Here is a 17687-nt window from a genome sequence, read left to right as displayed (position 1 = left end):
GTTATAGTTTAGAAATAATGGAAATAAGTCACTAAGTCACCATACAGTAGTCGTTCAGAGCAAATATGCCAAGTCACTCTAGAACTACAGAAATTTACGGAGAAAAACTGCAAAGGCCAATTTGGTATGCTCCATCCAAGCACCACAGAAGTGCTATATGAGTAAAGTAACTGGCACATAGTAGGCATACAATACTAAGAAAAACCGATGAATCTGAGATAGCAGATGCCTGGCACAATGTGGTGGTGACAGATTAACACCGAGTGGGAGAGATGGACATGCAGTTATCTGAGCCTAGTGCCTTTACACATCTGAATCATGTAACTCTGATTCCATATCCACATGGCTGCTTCCATGCTCACCAAGCAACCTGATTGAGACATGGCTTCCCATGTTGCTTGCCTATAGGAGAGGTCAGGGCCTTCAACAATTCCATCTCTCACTGTAAATTAATAAACTGGCCTCATGAGCCCATTTTCTGTGAGTCTAGTTCTATGGGAGAGAGCCACTCCCTGAGTGTGGTCACGTCAGTATCCTGGGCCCCTCAGGTAAAGACCACACTCAGTGACAGTGCACTCACTAAGGCAGTGGTCGCCAACCTTTCGGACCTCACGGACCACTGGTTGGCGACCGCTGCTCCAAAGGTTTCCTTAAACCAGCGGTCGCCAACCTTTCGGACCTCACGAACCACCAATGGTCTAGGGACCACCAATTGGCAACAGCTGCACTAAGGTACTGTCTGCCCCCTGAGCCCTCTCAGGAGACAGCCTGCTGCACTCCCCCAGGCAGACTCGTCTCTCCAAACTCCTAGCAAATCACGTTAGATTACTCTAGTTAAAATGTCTTACTTTCCTCTGCTTCTCTGGATCTTCCTGGGCTATTTTTTCATACCAGGTCTCAAACATGCCATCCTGACACTCATCCATCCATTCTGAATTCTGCTTGGCATCAGCAAGCTCATCTTCTTCACTCCATTGGCTGAAAGAAGGACAAAAAGAGAGGAAAGCATGCCTCTCCCAACAATCCTAGAAAGTGCTGGTTAGCAGACTGTGTCCCATGGGTCTAAAACATGGGGTATTTTTAAACTCAGGGGAAGAGGTCAATGTGCTTTTCAAAATCCCAAGATTTTCCAGATGCTTGATAAATATACACCAATAAAAAGGGAGATGTCCTTTCCAGGGCAGACTACAATGGCTGAAGAACTAGAACTTACAAAGTTGTACCTACATGGCATAATTCTACTTGACAACCTACTATGTGCCAGGCACTGGAGCCAAATGAAGTGATTTTTTTTTTAAAGTCTTATTTGGTCATGCTCAGCACACCCTAGTGGGATCAGCATGAGAAGAAAATCAAGAGACCCTGGGGCTTTAACTCTCCCACTAGCTGCTGCAAGATCTTAACACAGCACTCAGCTTGGTCCTCAGTTTCCTCTTTTCAAATAAAATTTCATATAGATAATCCATGGGCCCTTTAGCTGCAAAATTGTAAATATCCATTATTTCAGTTTACAGTTTGTTCTAGTCACTAGAATTTTAAATACAAAATGATTTGCTCGACAGAAAATGCAAAATAAATTACCAGCCAACAAATACTCATTTGTTTATTCACGTGTTCCAACAAACTGACTTAAGTCCTGCTCAAACTGAGCTCTGAGCTAGGTGCTATCAGGGACTGGGAGGCCAGGTGTGGTCCCACCCAAGGACTCATCATATAGGTGCAGACAAGCCTGAAACAATGAGCAGACTGCCAGGTGACGGCCCCTGTGCTATGTCCCTTCTGTCAGCCAAGAGCGCCCTCTGACAGCAGAGCCATGGCTGAGGTTTGGTAAACAGAGACAGCTTGAATTCTATCTCCTTTTCCCAGAATCTCTCTTGAGAGAACTGTTCTGGTGTTAACTCATTCATTTATTTCCTCCTAATTCTCTCCTCTTGCTTTTCTTCTCATTTCTTTTCTACCCACATGAGTGCTTAATGAGCAGCTTGAGCAGTGTGGAAAGACATTCATTAAAAAAGGAAAGGAAAAAAACCCTTTGCAAACTATTTTTTTTTCCTCATGCTTTAAGTCCTTATAATGTGCAAGATGTTATAGTGGCTAAAAGCACATATACACATAACAAAAAATAAAGAAAAGGATTCTTCAATTTAACAAACTATACAATTCCCAAAACGCAGAGAATCCTCATCCTCCGGGTGTACAGTGCCACCACCACCAACTAGCTTACATACACGGCCATGTACCAGGGCCTGGTCCAACTCATTTATTCCTCCCAACAATCCTGTGAGGTAGGTGCCATTACTATCTCCAGCTCTAAACATGAGGAAACTGAGGCACAGAGCGAGTGAATAACTTCCCCAAGGTCACCAGCTAGTATGTGGCAAGGCCAGGATATTGCACAGAGAGCCCAGCTCCAGAGTCCGTGCTCTGAACCCCTATGCTACATGCAATCCCTGTACTGCACACTCGCCTTTAAGAGCTGCAGAGTGTGGGACTGTGCTCTTACCTGATCACACTGTCATGGACACTTATATTTTCTTGTGACATTTTCATGAGGAGATCTGGTAACTGAATGTCAACAAAGAAGGTGAGATCACTGGGTTCCCAGCCCATATCCAAGAGATGAAGTAGAGCTGTCTGAACACAGGATAAGGCAGGCAGCAAGGACCTAAAGAGACCATAAAAGTGAGAGTTATCAAAGCTGCACCTCACCAACAGAGACAAGACACAAAGGCAGGGAGCTGGTCTGACTGAAGTAGAAAGCACAGGGGAACTCCAGACTGCTGGTCTGTTTCCTTATCGTCACCTCTCAAGTTTCTCATACTCCATACAAACCTTCTTCAAAGAACAGGAGTTCAAAAAGCACAGAGTAAGATTCCCACTTTGCAAGGACTACCATAGGGGACATTTAATGGTAAAGGACTGACTAGTAAAAACCACCTCTCAATAAATAGCAAGAGCAGGGCCAGTCCCAACTTAGATTATGCAACTTAGATGTAGAAAAGAACCAACTGATTTAAGGTTTAGTCCAAACCACGTGCTATGGAGAAAACTGGGGAGTGGCTTTATTATTTGTTTTAAAACTGTACACAATATAATAAAAACTAAAAATAACAAGTTACAAATTCTTAGATAAACCAAGACCCATCCCTTTTAAAAAACTGTACACCCCATATAGAATAAAAGCTGGGAGAAAATATACTAATAAGTTAACATTAGCAATTAGCTCCAGATGGTAAGATTAGGGGTTATTTTCATTTTACTCTTTGTACTTTTTTACATTTTCAACACTGATTTTAAAATCAGAAAAGGTATAAATTTTTCCTTAGAAATGACAAAGTTATCCAGTACCTGTCATTTATGCTACTAAATCCTTTAATCGCTTTGACCATAAAGAGAACAAATCGATAGTAAGTGTCTCGAATTTCTTTGTGTAGAGCTGCACCACAGCCTTCCAAATGTCCAAAATAACTAGAAACAGAGGAAATCATTGATCACTTAATTGTCAAAACATCATTTATTTAATAATAATTTTACATGAAAAAGAGCTAGGAAGAAGCAAACAATGAAGTGGCACAGAAACCTAAGTAAATACAAATATACTGGTAATAACTTCAGAAAATAACAGACAAAACAGCAAGTGAGTCTGCCAGGGTCAAGAGGGCTGCCACAGGAGTATGGAAATACAATTAATCTTCCTTTGCTAATAAAAGAAGCACCTTCCCACCACTACCTGAGTGCCAGAAGCTGTGTTAGGTATTTTTCACAGATTACCTCCTTCTATCCTCTCCATGGAGTCCTGCCCACCCTTTAGCTTCCCTTCATTGATGCCGTTAGCACCAAGCCCAGTCTTTGCTTCCTTGATCCTAGTCACCTTGGAGACTTCAACATCCATGGGAATGATGCCCCCGTCCCTCTGTCCCTGGTTTCTCTGCCATCGCCACCTCCAGTGGTCTTCTCTATCCCCTTGGCCATCCCCACCTGACGGTCACTTCCTGGACCTTGTCATCACAATAATGGCATTATCTCTGAAATCCTCACTTCAGAGCATCCTACTCTGACGACAACCTCTCATCTTGCTCACCTGCTCTGGGACTTCCACACAGCATTTTCAATCCCAGGAAGCCCCACCATGATGCTGTCTCATGCTCACTATCTGCTATTCCACCACCCTTTCTTTCTTTTTGTTCCATATACAAGCTTAACCCTTTTCGGTCCTGACTCAACAGACCAGGCGCTAGGAGCAGGTCCAACATCGAGGCTGAGGTCGACATCGCAAACCGGTTCAACATTCAATCCCGTCAATTAATTTGGACCAGACTATTTGAATTCCAAAAATAAAACTGGACCGCAAAGGGTTAAGATCCCATGACCAATCACACCTTAGCAATCACTGACTCCCTTACTTTTTTCTCCCTCCATATACTTGCATAAGAAATCTTATACCAAATCAAAACAGCTAAGTGATGCTGAAAGAAACACCACACAACCAAGCTTACTATATCTCTTTAAATTCACAACCATAACTCTCAAATAAGCACTCAAAATTGTCAGACAATCAGATTGACTTTCTCAATTGTTATTATTACTTCAAACCTTCCTACTTCTCCGTGAATTGCCACTGACTCCTCTTAAACCATATGGATACACACACTAGAGGCCTGGCGCATGAAATTCGTGCATGGGTACAGTCCCTAGTCTTGGCCTGCGATCAGGGCTATCTTCCCTGGCTGCTGGCAGCCAGCCCGCCACCCACCACCACCCACCCCCAGTTCCCTGTTCCCCATCGGGTGATCGGAGCCTGCTGGATGGAGGAGGGACTGAGAGGCTGGCTGTTCCGTTTGCTCGCTGGCTCTGCCCCCTGCCGCCGGATGCCCTCTGTGTGCCGCCGGATGCCTTCTGTGTGTGGGGTGACCAGCGGGACAGGGGCCTTGGCCTGGTGCCACCTGAGTCCGCTGCCACCCACCCCCAGTTCTCCATTCCCCATAGGGTGATCGGAGCCTGCCGGCCGGGGGGAGGAACAGAGAGGTTGGCCAGCAGGCTCCAATTGGGCGATCAGGGCCTGCGAGCTAGGGGCAGCTCCTGCATTGAGCATCTGCACCCTGGTGGTCAGTGCACATCATAGTGACTGGTTGTTCCACTGTCCAGTCGATCTGCATATTACGCTTTTATATATATAAAATAGAAGTGATAAGCCCTGGTGGGTGTAGCTCAGTTGGTTGAGTATCGTGAACCAAGAGGTCACCAGTTCCATTCTTGGTTAGGGCACATGCTCAGATTGTGGGTTCGATCCCCAGTAGGGGGCATGCAGGTGGCATCCAATTGGTGTTTCTCACTGTTTCTCTCCCTCTCTCTCAAATCAATAAAAACATATATTCTTTCGCCCTAGCCAGTATGGCTAACTGGATAGAGCGTTGGCCTGCAGACTGAAGGGTCCTGGGTTAGATTCCAGTCAAGGGCATGTACCCAGGTTGTAGGCTCAACCCCTGGCCCTCGTCAGGGATATATGAGAGGCAACCAATTGGTGTGTCTCTCTCACGTAGATGTTTCTCTCTCTCTATCTCTCCCCTGCTCCCTTCCACTCTCTATAAAAATCAATAGAAAAATATCCTTGGGTGAAGATTAACAAAAAAATAAAACAAAACAAAAAAACATATTTTTAATAAAAATGATTACATAGAAATCCCCCCATCTTTGTCCCAACAAAGCTACCAGCAGCTCTATCCATACTGTGTTTCCTCCTGCTACCACAAATAGAGTCTCCATGGCTCTATTAAAGGATGACTTCTCTACCTATGCAATTGCTACTACATTGATCCCTCTCTTCCTGCATCATGTTTTCCTCATTACTGACTCATTTCCACCAGCATATAAATATATTACTATCTCTCGAGAACCCTCAGTTTTTCCCACATCCCCCGCAATTACTACCCTATTCCTCTGCTCCCTCCACTTTAAGGCCAAATTTCTGGAAAAAATGTCTATAGTCTTTCTCTACATCTTATCAACCCCACCTCCCAATTCTCTTCTTAACCTAATCCAAGGGGGCTTTCGGCCCCATGGCTCCAGTAAGACTATATCAAATCCAGTGTGTTCTTCTCTCATGTAACCTCTCACATCAGCATTTGACACAACCAACCATTCCTATCTTTTGAGATACATTTTCTCTTGGCTTCTATGACACCACCATCCCCTGGTTCACTCTCAATAGCCACTCCTTCTTGATCTCCTTAGCTGACTACTCTTCCTCTGTCCGACTTCTAAATAAAGAAGTGTCCCGAAGGCTTAGTCCTGAGCCCCCTTTTTGTCCATCTCTGCATTCTTTCTATGAGGTCTCACCTGTCTCATGGTTTTAAATACTATCTATATGTTGATAGTATCCAAATTCTATCCCTACTCCTGGCTTCTTTCCAAAGATATTTTCTTGATAGCTTTCCTGAGATGTGAAAAAAGCAGTTCAAACTTAACATGGACAAAATAAAACTCATTGAGTTTCACCCCAATCTGTTTCTTTCATACACTTCCTTTCAGTAAATACATTACCATCCACTCAACTGCTCAAGCCAAAATCCTCCGAGTTTCCTTCCGCAGTAGAACAAGGGCCCTGTCTGCCATGTCCACTGCCATATGTGTATATACAACACCTAGAACAGCACCTGGCACAGTCGACACTCAGAAAGTATTTACTGCATGCATATTAGCACAACCTGGTGAGGTACTTAGATCAGTATCATTACTGGAAAGGAGCATTACATTGATTTCACAGCTTCCAGGAGCCAAATGATGAGCATGAAGAAATGGCAATATAATCCTGTCTGGTAAAATATAAACTCATCAGGAGAAATAAACACGTTCCTGGTATTTACTTACTAAAAGGATAGAATAGAACCCAAATTTCCTTAGGATGAGAGAACTGACCAAAAACATAAATTTGTTTCTTACATAGAAATGATAGAATTATTAATTAGAGAAGATGAGGAATTCTTTAAACAAACCCTGCTCATTGTCCTTGAAGACTTATAGTTTGTACTTACTTGGTGAACTCTTTCTGGCAGGTCAGAAGTTCCAACAGGAAAAGTATGTAAGGTGGATGGAAGCAATGCGGCTGCCCAAGGGCTTCTGCACAATACTGAATTATCTTCAGGACTTCAAGGATGCTCTGGGCTTGGGCTTTTCTCAAGGAAAGAACCTTTACAACACTGGAGACAGAACTCAAGTCAGGAACACCCAGAAAACTCTTGAGCTGGGGCAGAAAGAAAACACACCCCCGCCCAAGTTCTGATGCCATATTAATACAAGGGAAATACTATTGTGAGGTATCAGAAATATCACTCAGGCAGGATATCAATATCTGTTGCTACTTTTAGTGCAGCATTACAGATCAGTTCACACCATCCAGAAGCCCAACAACCCACACGAAAAAATTAATTAAAAAGGAACCTCGGTACATCTTTACTTCCCCATAGAGACAAAGCCTTCATTCTTAGGGTAGGAAATTAAAACATGAAATACTTCCAGAGATGTTGGCCCACTGACAAATAATTTTGACAGAAAATATCAAATTCTAATTTCTCCCAGGGTTAAAATAAGACAAACTTATAAATAGCAGCTACCAAAAGAAAAGTTTCTTTTCTTACCCTAACAGTACATTATTGAGATATAATTTACATACAGTACAAATCTTAAGTGAAAAAATACTTCTTGAAAAGAAAAACATTACCAATTTTTTTTAACATTCTAAAACAAATCTTGATCTATCCTTCAAGTATTATTTGCTCATTTTTAACATGAGCTTCAAGCCTTTGGGTAGACTGGTTACCTATGGCTTGAGAAAAGAAAGTGCTAGAAAGGTCACCTGGCTCACCTCTCATGGGACAGTGACTGATCTTTAATGAAGTCCATGACATCCCTCAGCACAGGGTATTTCTCTTTCACTGTGGGAACTGGTCTGGTCTCCTCCATTGACCGGAAGGAGAGCAGCCGGAGTCGCCCTCGGGTGAAGGGGGGCCGCCGAGTGGGAGTGGAAGGTGAAGAGGGCTCTTCGGCTGTGGCAGAGGACACTTCTGTGGCAGGAGGGCCACTGCTGGGTGGCAGCTTCGGCTGGACATCCAAGCCAGGACTCCTGTCTCCCGCAGCAGGGGGCGCTGCGTCAGTGGGAGATGCCGAGGCTTGGAAATGCTCTTCCACCACAGAGCTTGTCCTCTGGCGCTTGTCCAGTGGCTGCAGATGGTGATCAGGTTCATCTGTAGTCACCAACTTGTCAGAGCTTTCTTTAGAACTTATGCCCATGGACAAAAATTTTAGTAACAGAAGACTCTTCTGAATACATTCTTTTGCTACATGCAAAAAGAAAGACCATGGGGAAAAAGTCAAAATTAAACTTATTGCCTAGTTTTAGAGAGAAAATGACCTATTTAAACTCAACAATTTAGGACAAGAAATACCTCCATTATTACAGTGATAAAACATATTAACTAAGAGAATAGAATCAAATTTTATCTCATTTATATAAACCAAAATCTTCCCAGCACTATCAGCACACTTGAAAAAGTTTTATTGTATACAATTTCAAGCATATATATACAGAGAGAGAACAGTATAAAGTTCCCCCCTGTGCCCCTCACCTAGCTTCAATAGCTAACAACCCAAGGCCCGTCTAGTTTCACCCACTCCCCACTGCCATGCAGATTCCAGGCATCATATTATTTCAACTGCAAAAACTTCAGTATATTTCTCTAAAAAAAATGAGTTAAAAAACAAACAAACATGATATCATTTTAAAAATTAACAGTAATTCCTAATTTCACTGAATATTCAATGTCTGCACACTTTCTTTTTTTTAAAAAGAAATTATTGACTTTAGAGAGAGCAAGGGAGAGAGAGAGAGAGAAACATTGGTCAGTTGCCTCCTACAGGCCCCGTGCTGGGGATCAAGCCTGCAATCTGGGCATATGCCCTGACCAGAAATCAAACCGAAGACCTTTTGGTGCATGTGATGACAGTCAACCAACTGATCCGCCAGCCAGGGCTTTTTTTTTTTAAATCCCCACTTGAAGATATGTTTTATTGACTTTCAGAGAGAGAGAAAGGGGGAGAGAGAGATATACACATTGATGTGAGAGAGAAACACCAATAGGTTGCCTCCTGTACCCACCCCAACCAGAGAGCAAATCTGCAACCTAAGTATGTGCCCTGACCTGGAACTGAACCCACAATATTTTGGTGTACAGGACAACGCTCCAACTAACTGACCTACCGGCCAGGGCTCAATGTCAGCACACTTTCAAAATATAATAAGATGTAGTTCCAAAAGCACCTGATGCCTCCTAAGAAAAATAATTAGAAAGAAGTAAAAAGGAAAGTTTCTATATCCCTGTAAACTACATTTAGTACCTGTGTTATGTTCCCTAGGTCAACACAGCTTCAATGAAATTAATCTAGAAGACAGGTCACTGGTTTTCTATGAAATGGAAACAGAAGGCCCAGTAATGACTGGAGTCGGCACACTCACCCAGGCTCTCAGGGTTTGCCTCAGCAGCTTCTGACCCGCGTTTTTCTTCTGCCTCATTGCCCAGGCTCACCAGGGACTTCTGCTTTATCTCTAACTGAGGGGGGAATTTGAAACACATAATTAGGCTGTCCAGACACGACAACAGGGCAGCCACAGCAAATTACTTCAAAAGCACACAGGGTTGAGATCATGGAGAACTTTATAGTTATTATTCAGCTAATGAGGACATAGGACTAAGACATTATTGTTAATCCTAGAAGTAACCCAGGCTGTGGAGCTATCTTAAGGTAAATCCACAAAACTACCTTCAACTATTTGAGAGGAGCTTGTACCCATGACCCTATTATTTAAAAAACTACAACTCTAGAACACTGGAAGTGGAGAGGGGACTATCTAAGGCTGACCTAGTACAGATGAAGAAGTGAAGGTCCAGAGAAGTGAAGAATCTTGCAAGGGACATACACTTGGTTTGCTGCAAGTTAGACCAAAACTTGATCTCTATTCTACCCTGAACGAGGGGATACCTCTAAGTGATGTCTAGACTGCCAGGCAAAGGTTACAATATGACCACAGTACTAAGATCCCAGGCAGAAGGCCATGTGTGATTTATGAGAGGCCAAAGTCTTAGAGAGAAAGCTGGCATCTTGTCCAATGTCAGCAGCTTGTATAAGGCTAAACCAGAAGCACAGTCTACAATATGCCTCATCACCTGCCAAATCTTTTTTACTTAAGCTGTTATGTGGTAGCTGACTACATCATACATCCCTTTTCTTAAACTGTTATTAATGCCATGGTTTCTCTGTCAAATCTTCTGATTCTCCTTCTACCATTCTGATGACGATACCTTTTAGATTCTTTTGAGAGATTCTGTTCATTTTGGCTTCCATCTATCTATCCAGTACTTTTGGGCACCATGTATGTTCTGATCATTATGGATTCTGTCCAAGGCTGTGTGTTCCCTCATAAACTCATACTTTAAAGAAAAACTATTACCAATGATTTGCAGATTCCCTATCTCAACCTTGACATGTCTGTGATGCATCAGCCATTTAAACTCTTTCATGTTTACTAAATTCTGCAGCTAGATGTCTCAGATAACCTAGATGTCCTCATACTCAACATGACCCAAAGTGAACTTTCCTGCCCACTCTCAGATCCAAGACCATCTTTCCTATTCTGGTCAATGCTTCTATCATCCACCAAATCACCCAGCAACATGGGAATGGTCCTAAATTCCATCCTCCTGTTCACCACTACATCAATTACAAAGTCTAATTATTTTATCCTCTAGGTAGCAGAAGCCATCCTCATCTAATATCACAACTGGTCTACGTTCAATTTCATTATCCAGCCTCTACTAAGTAAAAAGTTTTTCCCCAATTACTGTACAATATTTAAGATGATTGTGTATACATAAAAAAAATACGGATATATAGGTATTCATCTCCATGCTCAAGAAATAAAAACAATTCTCCTAATTTTTGTGTTTATAATATCCATGTATTTATATGATTTTACTACATATTGATGTACATAACATACAGATTTGGTTTGTGTTTAAATTTTATATAAGGAATATCATACTTATGTATTCTACAACTTGCTGTTTTGCTTATTGTCATGTTGGTGAGCACCACCCATGCTGATACATGCAGCTCTACTTCATTCACTTTCATTATAATCCTGTATTGTTATTATCGCTTTACACTGTAATATAATATTACATAGTAGTATAATATGCAACCTGTTTCTCCATTCTCCTACATTGTTCTTCCAGTTTATTGCTGTCAGAAACAATGCTGCAGACCACTTCTCTAAAATGCAGAAGGGCCTCTCCCCAGACTAAAACCATCAGTGGTTGCTCAGTACCTAAGGCAGTGATGGCAAACCTATGACATGCGTGTCAGAGGTGACACATGAACTCATTTTTTTGGTTGATTCTTCTTTGTTAAATGGCATTTAAATATATAAAATAAATATCAAAAATATACATCTTTGTTTTACTATGGTTGCAAATATCAAAAAATTTCTATATGTGACACGGCACCAGAGTTAAGTTAGGGATTTTCAAAATGCTGACATGCCGAGCTCAAAAGGTTCGCCATCACTGACCTAAGGTAATGCTTTCCTTCCTGGTCTAACAGGTTCCACAGGGTACCCTTTGGGGTTTCTAAGGATGTAGGTGGGCTCAACTGAACCCTGTTTGTTCTGAACATTCTCAATACTCACCTAATTATGATTTCAAGGAATCTAAATTAGTTTATATCCATTCATGTCACTAAACTTTAGTTTAAAAAACATTCCTAAAGTTATATTCTTGGGAAGGGAGTTACTTATCTTAATTCTGTGATACTGTGGTGGGAAATTTTTAAAAATATAAAAATTACATGCAAAGAAAAATCTTACCATCCATATTCGAATCCCATCTGCCAAGGAATACACCTGAGCAAACTCCTCACTCAGGGCTGTGGTGCCCCCACTGTTTACTGGGGAAAGGAGAGACGAAAAGATTACATTCAGTTAACACGATTCACCACTGCGACACCAAGCACAGGGTAGTTTCTAAACCTACCCACAGAAAAAGCTCTTCCCCGACACACACATTGGGAGTGGTTAAAAGAGCCACGGGGAAAAAATTATCAACTAAGCCACAAATAGCTGTGATGGGTTCTCTGTGCTACTTCAAACTAACATTTTTCAAATGAACATCTGAAATGGACATACTAGTAAAGTGAGTAAAATATTAAAAGAAAAAAATGTACAAGACATGAAAAGTATTTAAAAGTAAAATAACAGATACTAAAAATGAGCAAAAAATAATTATTGACATTGAAAAAAGGTCATGGTATATATTAAATTTAAAAAGCTGGTTATAAAACAATATAAATAAAGTTGTCTTATTTAAAAAGAATATACATTAAAAACATATATATATAGGGTAGGACAAAAGTAGGTTTACAGTTGTTTGTACAGAAATTAATACAGCCCTAACCGATTTGGCTCAGTGGATAGAGTGTTGGCCTGCGGACTCAAGGGTCTCAGGTTCGATTCCGGTCAAGGGCATGTACCTTGGTTGCCGGCATATCCCCAGTAGGGGGTGTGCAGGAGGCAGCTGGTCGATTTTTCTCTCTCATGGATGTTTCTAACTCTCTTTCCCTCTCCCTTCCTCTCTGTAAAAAATCAATAAAATATATATATATATCTCTAGATCTAGATAAAGGCTAGGTAGATATATAGAAAAATGTTAATAGAGGTGTTCTCAAAGTGATGAGATTATAGTTGATAATTATTTTAAGCTTCTCTGTATTTTGTAAGTTTCTACACAAATGGATATTATTTTTATAATTCAAAAAAGTTGTGATTTTTAAAGAAAGACCTGCCCCTTCTCTTCATCTAAAAACCAAAGGGATAACATATGTACTAAAAGAGTGTAAAGCTCTTGTTGAATCAATATACAATGCAATGAATATTTTCTGAACATGTAGAATATTCTGGGCTCCAGATCAGGTACTAGGAATATAGTGCTGAGAAAGAGAGACATGGGTCCTGCCCTCAAGTAGCTTTTAGTCGAGTTGAAAAACTCCTCCTGTACATTTCTAACTCAAAAGGGTAACCAATTTTTAGACAAATATGAGTAAATTAGCTAGACAAGAACCACTCTCTAAGTAGCTCAGTTTTAAAGAGCCCACGATCAGTCCTCAAAGGCTGGGCTAGAAAGAACTGAGACCAAGTATGTCTTCTTCAAAGCAACAGTGGTAGGCATTCTCAGAACAACCTATATTCAGCAAAACATTTCTAACTCTCACATTTCATTGTGTTTCTCTACTGCAAATAGTTATGTGTTAGCTGAACATGATTTGAAAAGGAGCTGCAGAACTCTACCCAGCCGAAAACTTGCTGCTTCTCAGCTTTTAACTCACAAAGCTTTTTCCCTCTATGCAAAGTTCCCAGATAACAAAGATTGTGCAGCTCTCTAACCACAATTTGATTATGAAACACACTGAATTTTTCAAAACCATAAAGGTCCCGTTGTTCCCCATTCCCTAGCAGAGATACACTTTTTCATATGATGGTTGTTTCTATAAGTCACTCATGTTTCAATGTAGTTTTATTTTAGCAACTTCTTAAAGGAGATATTAATATTTGAGGGACTAATCAAGATACTTTGGAAATTAGGAAATAAATTCTGCAATATGAGATCCAAAGAACTCAGCAATAAAGGCAGTAGTGATAATTTCAATATTAATATCAATAATATTAATAAGAGCAACAGTCAATTACCTACTCTAATGGAAGGAAGCATTTGTTGCTGCTTATTTCATCTGCACCATGGAAAGAGCACATAACCTGCCAGAGTGCTTGGGAAAACACACACCTCATCTTTAGATGGGTTTTCCCCCTGAAGGATTAGGAATGGAGAGAGACTCTCCCCCTCCTGTGGGTCCTGTGAGGCTGCAGGCCACATACACAGGAAATACACAGAGATGGTATCCCTGATGGAAAGAAATGGTGGAGCAGGCTATCAACAAAGGAAGCCAAGCAGAGATGATGCTACAAAGAAGCTGCAAGTCTAAAGATAAGAATTAATACCAACATTTTCCTCCTTAGTCATGGCACATTGAATTACCTAAACAACTGTTTTAATTGGAATTTCTTAGAATGTTAGAGCTAATCAAATCTAAACTTTTATAAGTAAGGACACTAAGGAGCAGAAAGGTTGTCAGATTAACCTGAAGTTGCACAACTTCTAGTTTTTGAGCTGGTACTATAGCCCAAGTTAAGGGTTTCTTTTCCATTACACTTCTTGGTTGTTTTCCATTAGAATTTTGGATAAGACAAATTATCTGCTAATTAGGAAACTAATTAACTGCTAATTAGGAAACTCAAAGCTACTTGCCATATACTCCAGTCATGAATCTTTTGACTGGCAAAGCAGACCTAACAAGATGATGTCTATAATTATAGAAATACTAGAGGCCCGGTGCATGAAATTCATGCACTTGGGGGGAGATGGTTGAGGGGGGGCCCTCAGCCTGGCCTGAGACCTCTCACAGTCCGGGACCCCTCGGGGGATGTCTGACTGACAGCTTAGGCCCACTTCCAGTCAGACATCCTTAGCGCTGCCGTGGAGGTGGGAGAGGCTCCTGCCACTGCGCTCGCCAGCCATGAGCCCAGATTCTGGCTGAGCGGCACTCCCCCTGTGGGAGCGCACTGACCACCAGGGGGCAGCTCCTGCGTTGAGCATCTGCCCCCTGGTGGTCAGTGCACATCATAATAACTGGCTAACCAGTAGTCTGTCTGCCCCTTGGTGGTCAGTGTACGTCATAGTTGAGCAGCCTTAGCATACCATTAGCATGTTACGCTTTGATTGGTTGAACGGCCAACTGGACGACCGGACACTTAGCATATTAGGCTTTTATTATATAGGATATTTATATTTCAAAATATTTTATTTACTTAAGTTAGGCTTTCTTAAAACTTAGCAATTGGCCTTCAGATGAAAAATATTCCCTGTAATATAAGTTACCATATTTTTGCAGCTTCTCATATAAGTCTGGAGTGCGATACACCAGAGCAGCAAAGGTGGCGTTCACAGCTTGATCAATAGTGGAACCAGCAACTATATCTGTCTTTGGGGCCTGTTTTCTACATGCCTGTATGAATCCTTTGAAAAGTTCTGAATATGGCCCACAGAAGTTCTGGGCAGGATCTGACTGTGCAAAATCAAGAAGAAAACGGTGGCAGGGATCATCAGGGATGTTCTTAACCTGGGAACAACAACAACAAAAACCAATCATGTTTAAGACATTCGTTCAAAAAATAAAGTTTACAGAACACCCACTAGGCCAGAAGTATAAACCAGAGTGCATTCTTCTCTCAGGAAGTTTAAATCTATTTTGGGGAGACCAGACAGGCATATGGGTTAAAAAAAAAAAAAAAAGGTAAACATAAGTAAAACATTACAAGCATTAAAGCTAGCACTACCATAAAGCAAAAGATTATGAAGTGCCAAATGCCTCTAAGGGACACCCAGTGCTGAGAATTCACAGGAGAGAGTTCAGAAAAGCCTCCTGGAGATGGGCTTTGGACTGGACCGTGAAGACTGGGCAGGTTTGGCCCTGAGGAACATAAACATTAGCAGAAGTTAAGAGTCAGTGGGGAGACTGACCTGGCCTGAAGTCTCAGCTGGGGAGTGGTGGGAACTAGAGTCAGATAGGTAAGGTGAAAGGAGACTGCAGAGAGCCTTGACTGTCACTCTGAGGAGTTTAGACTTCACCCTGTGGGCAATGGGGAGCCATTAATGGTGCTTGGCAGTGGAATGACAAGATAATGCAGTATTAAAAAAAAAAAAGAAAGAAAACTTGGTAGGTAGGTATCAATGTGACAATGCAAGTGTAAGATGAGGGCCTGGATAAAGATGGAGACAGAGGGGATGAAAAAAGATGAACATCACAAGGGAAAATCTATAGGGCTTGCAGCTGACTGGACAGAAAGGAGAACAAGGTGAATAAAGGTGATGCTAGGGAACAGTGGCTCAGCGCCTAGGAAAACAATAATAGGAGTGAGCAGTCACAGACGGGGGAGGGAGTAATCCCGATTTTATACTTCTGAGTTAAAGGGAGTCAGAACTAAAATGAAAATACCTAACAGGAAGATGAGTAACTGGCAAGTCTGGGAGAAGAACGAGAGCTCTGGGTACTGACATTCAGAACTATTCACACAGATGTGACAGCAGAAGAGAGAAGAGGATAAAGTCTGGTAGGTTGCAGGGAAGGAGAGAAAGCCTGAGTTAAGCCTACTCTTTACAGGAGAAATAAGAGAAGTCAGTAAGAGAGGCTGATGAGCAGTTAGATGTAAGAGAAGACAGCTGACTAACATGGAATCAAAAGAAGAGAGGGTCCGAAGGAACCAAATGTAACAGCGAGGTAAAGGAGAGGAAGAGTCCCTGCATTCATAAATTAACTGAATAACCTGGGGGTGGGCAGGAGGGAAGAAGGAAGGAAAAGTAGTAGAACAGAGAGAGGGGAAAGGAGATGAAAAAGAGACAGCAGGCACACCTGTTTCGTGTTTTAAATATTGTAAGCCTAAATAACATGCTACCACTCCAAAAAGCATAGCATGAAATCTTTTACTCTAAAGCTTGACTCAGTGGGGACTAGAAACAGACTTAACTTGTTTGTTTAATGACTCCCTCAAGAGAGATTTACTGAGCAATTGGTGTATTTTACTGAAAAGCCACCTATTCAATATTTTTGAACATCCATTATGCACTGGCCCCTGTGGTACACAGTGGGAACACTAAATAAATAAGAGATAATTTCTGCCCTCAAGAAACTAACAACTTAGTAGGGGTGATTAGATATAAACACAAACATTTATAATTTAAAGTAATAAGTATTAGTAAGCATTTTCCATTCCAAATAGAAAGACAACAGAAGAGTAAATACCTCCTTACTATCTTGTTGTGGATGAGTGGGCCAGCTTGCTTCTAGTCCCAACTCTGGACATATCTGATGCCTGAAGACAGGTTTCCACAAGGGGGAGTTTAGGACTAATGCCATTTTTGCCTGAGGTACTGCCATGTTACTTCCTAACTCTGGAAAGAGAAGAAGGCTTATGAGAGTTCTATTTTTTTTCCATATTATACTAAGAATATTTGAACTGATGAAGAAAAGGTTTTAAAATGTGGGAATTATTAAGACTTGGAGGGAATTCACCCACATTTACCAAAATGTAACTGTGAACTTCAGGAACGCATACCCCAAATGAGCCCAAGCCATAGGAAGTCCTGAAACGCTGCCGTGCTGTGGAGCAAATTCTGCTGTCTGAATTCACCTCTGAAATGACTAATCTGCATAGTAAGCTGAAAACTGACTGTGAACCACCCCTAGGGTCTAACAGGAGACCATTCAGGAATGTTTAATTATGGTGAAATGTTCACACTTTGTAAACTGAACAATTAAATATTCATCACATGTGTGTTTATGAAGACAGAAAAAAAGACTAGGTGGAAATAAATTAAAATGTTGATAATAATTATCTCTGGGTGTTAGGATTAAGGATGGCTTTCCTCCATTATGCAATTTTCCTATGATATTTTACTTTTATCATCAGAAAAGTCAAGAAATGATACAGACATAAAATACTCTAGCAAGTTTATTCCATATAGTTCTTATTT

The 17687-nt window shown here is 41.3% G+C and overlaps 1 protein-coding gene across 1 annotated transcript in view; it reads right to left on the bottom strand.

The window, feature by feature from the left end:
- ZZEF1 (zinc finger, ZZ-type with EF-hand domain 1) overlaps window positions 1-17687 on the bottom strand; it is a 120087-nt gene that overhangs the window by 60698 nt on the left and 41702 nt on the right. Inside the window, 10 exon segments of the mRNA XM_006761500.1 lie at window positions 689-698; window positions 849-978; window positions 2504-2665; window positions 3349-3468; window positions 7032-7196; window positions 7862-8333; window positions 9509-9602; window positions 11915-11994; window positions 15036-15276; window positions 16957-17105. Of these exon segments, the coding sequence (XP_006761563.1) occupies window positions 689-698; window positions 849-978; window positions 2504-2665; window positions 3349-3468; window positions 7032-7196; window positions 7862-8333; window positions 9509-9602; window positions 11915-11994; window positions 15036-15276; window positions 16957-17105 (1623 nt within the window).

This window comes from Myotis davidii, unplaced genomic scaffold (genome assembly GCF_000327345.1).
Source record: "Myotis davidii unplaced genomic scaffold, ASM32734v1 scaffold638, whole genome shotgun sequence".
NCBI lineage: Eukaryota > Metazoa > Chordata > Mammalia > Chiroptera > Vespertilionidae > Myotis > Myotis davidii.
Note: the sequence above shows the minus strand (reverse complement) of the source record. Positions and strands in the feature narration are given on the sequence as shown.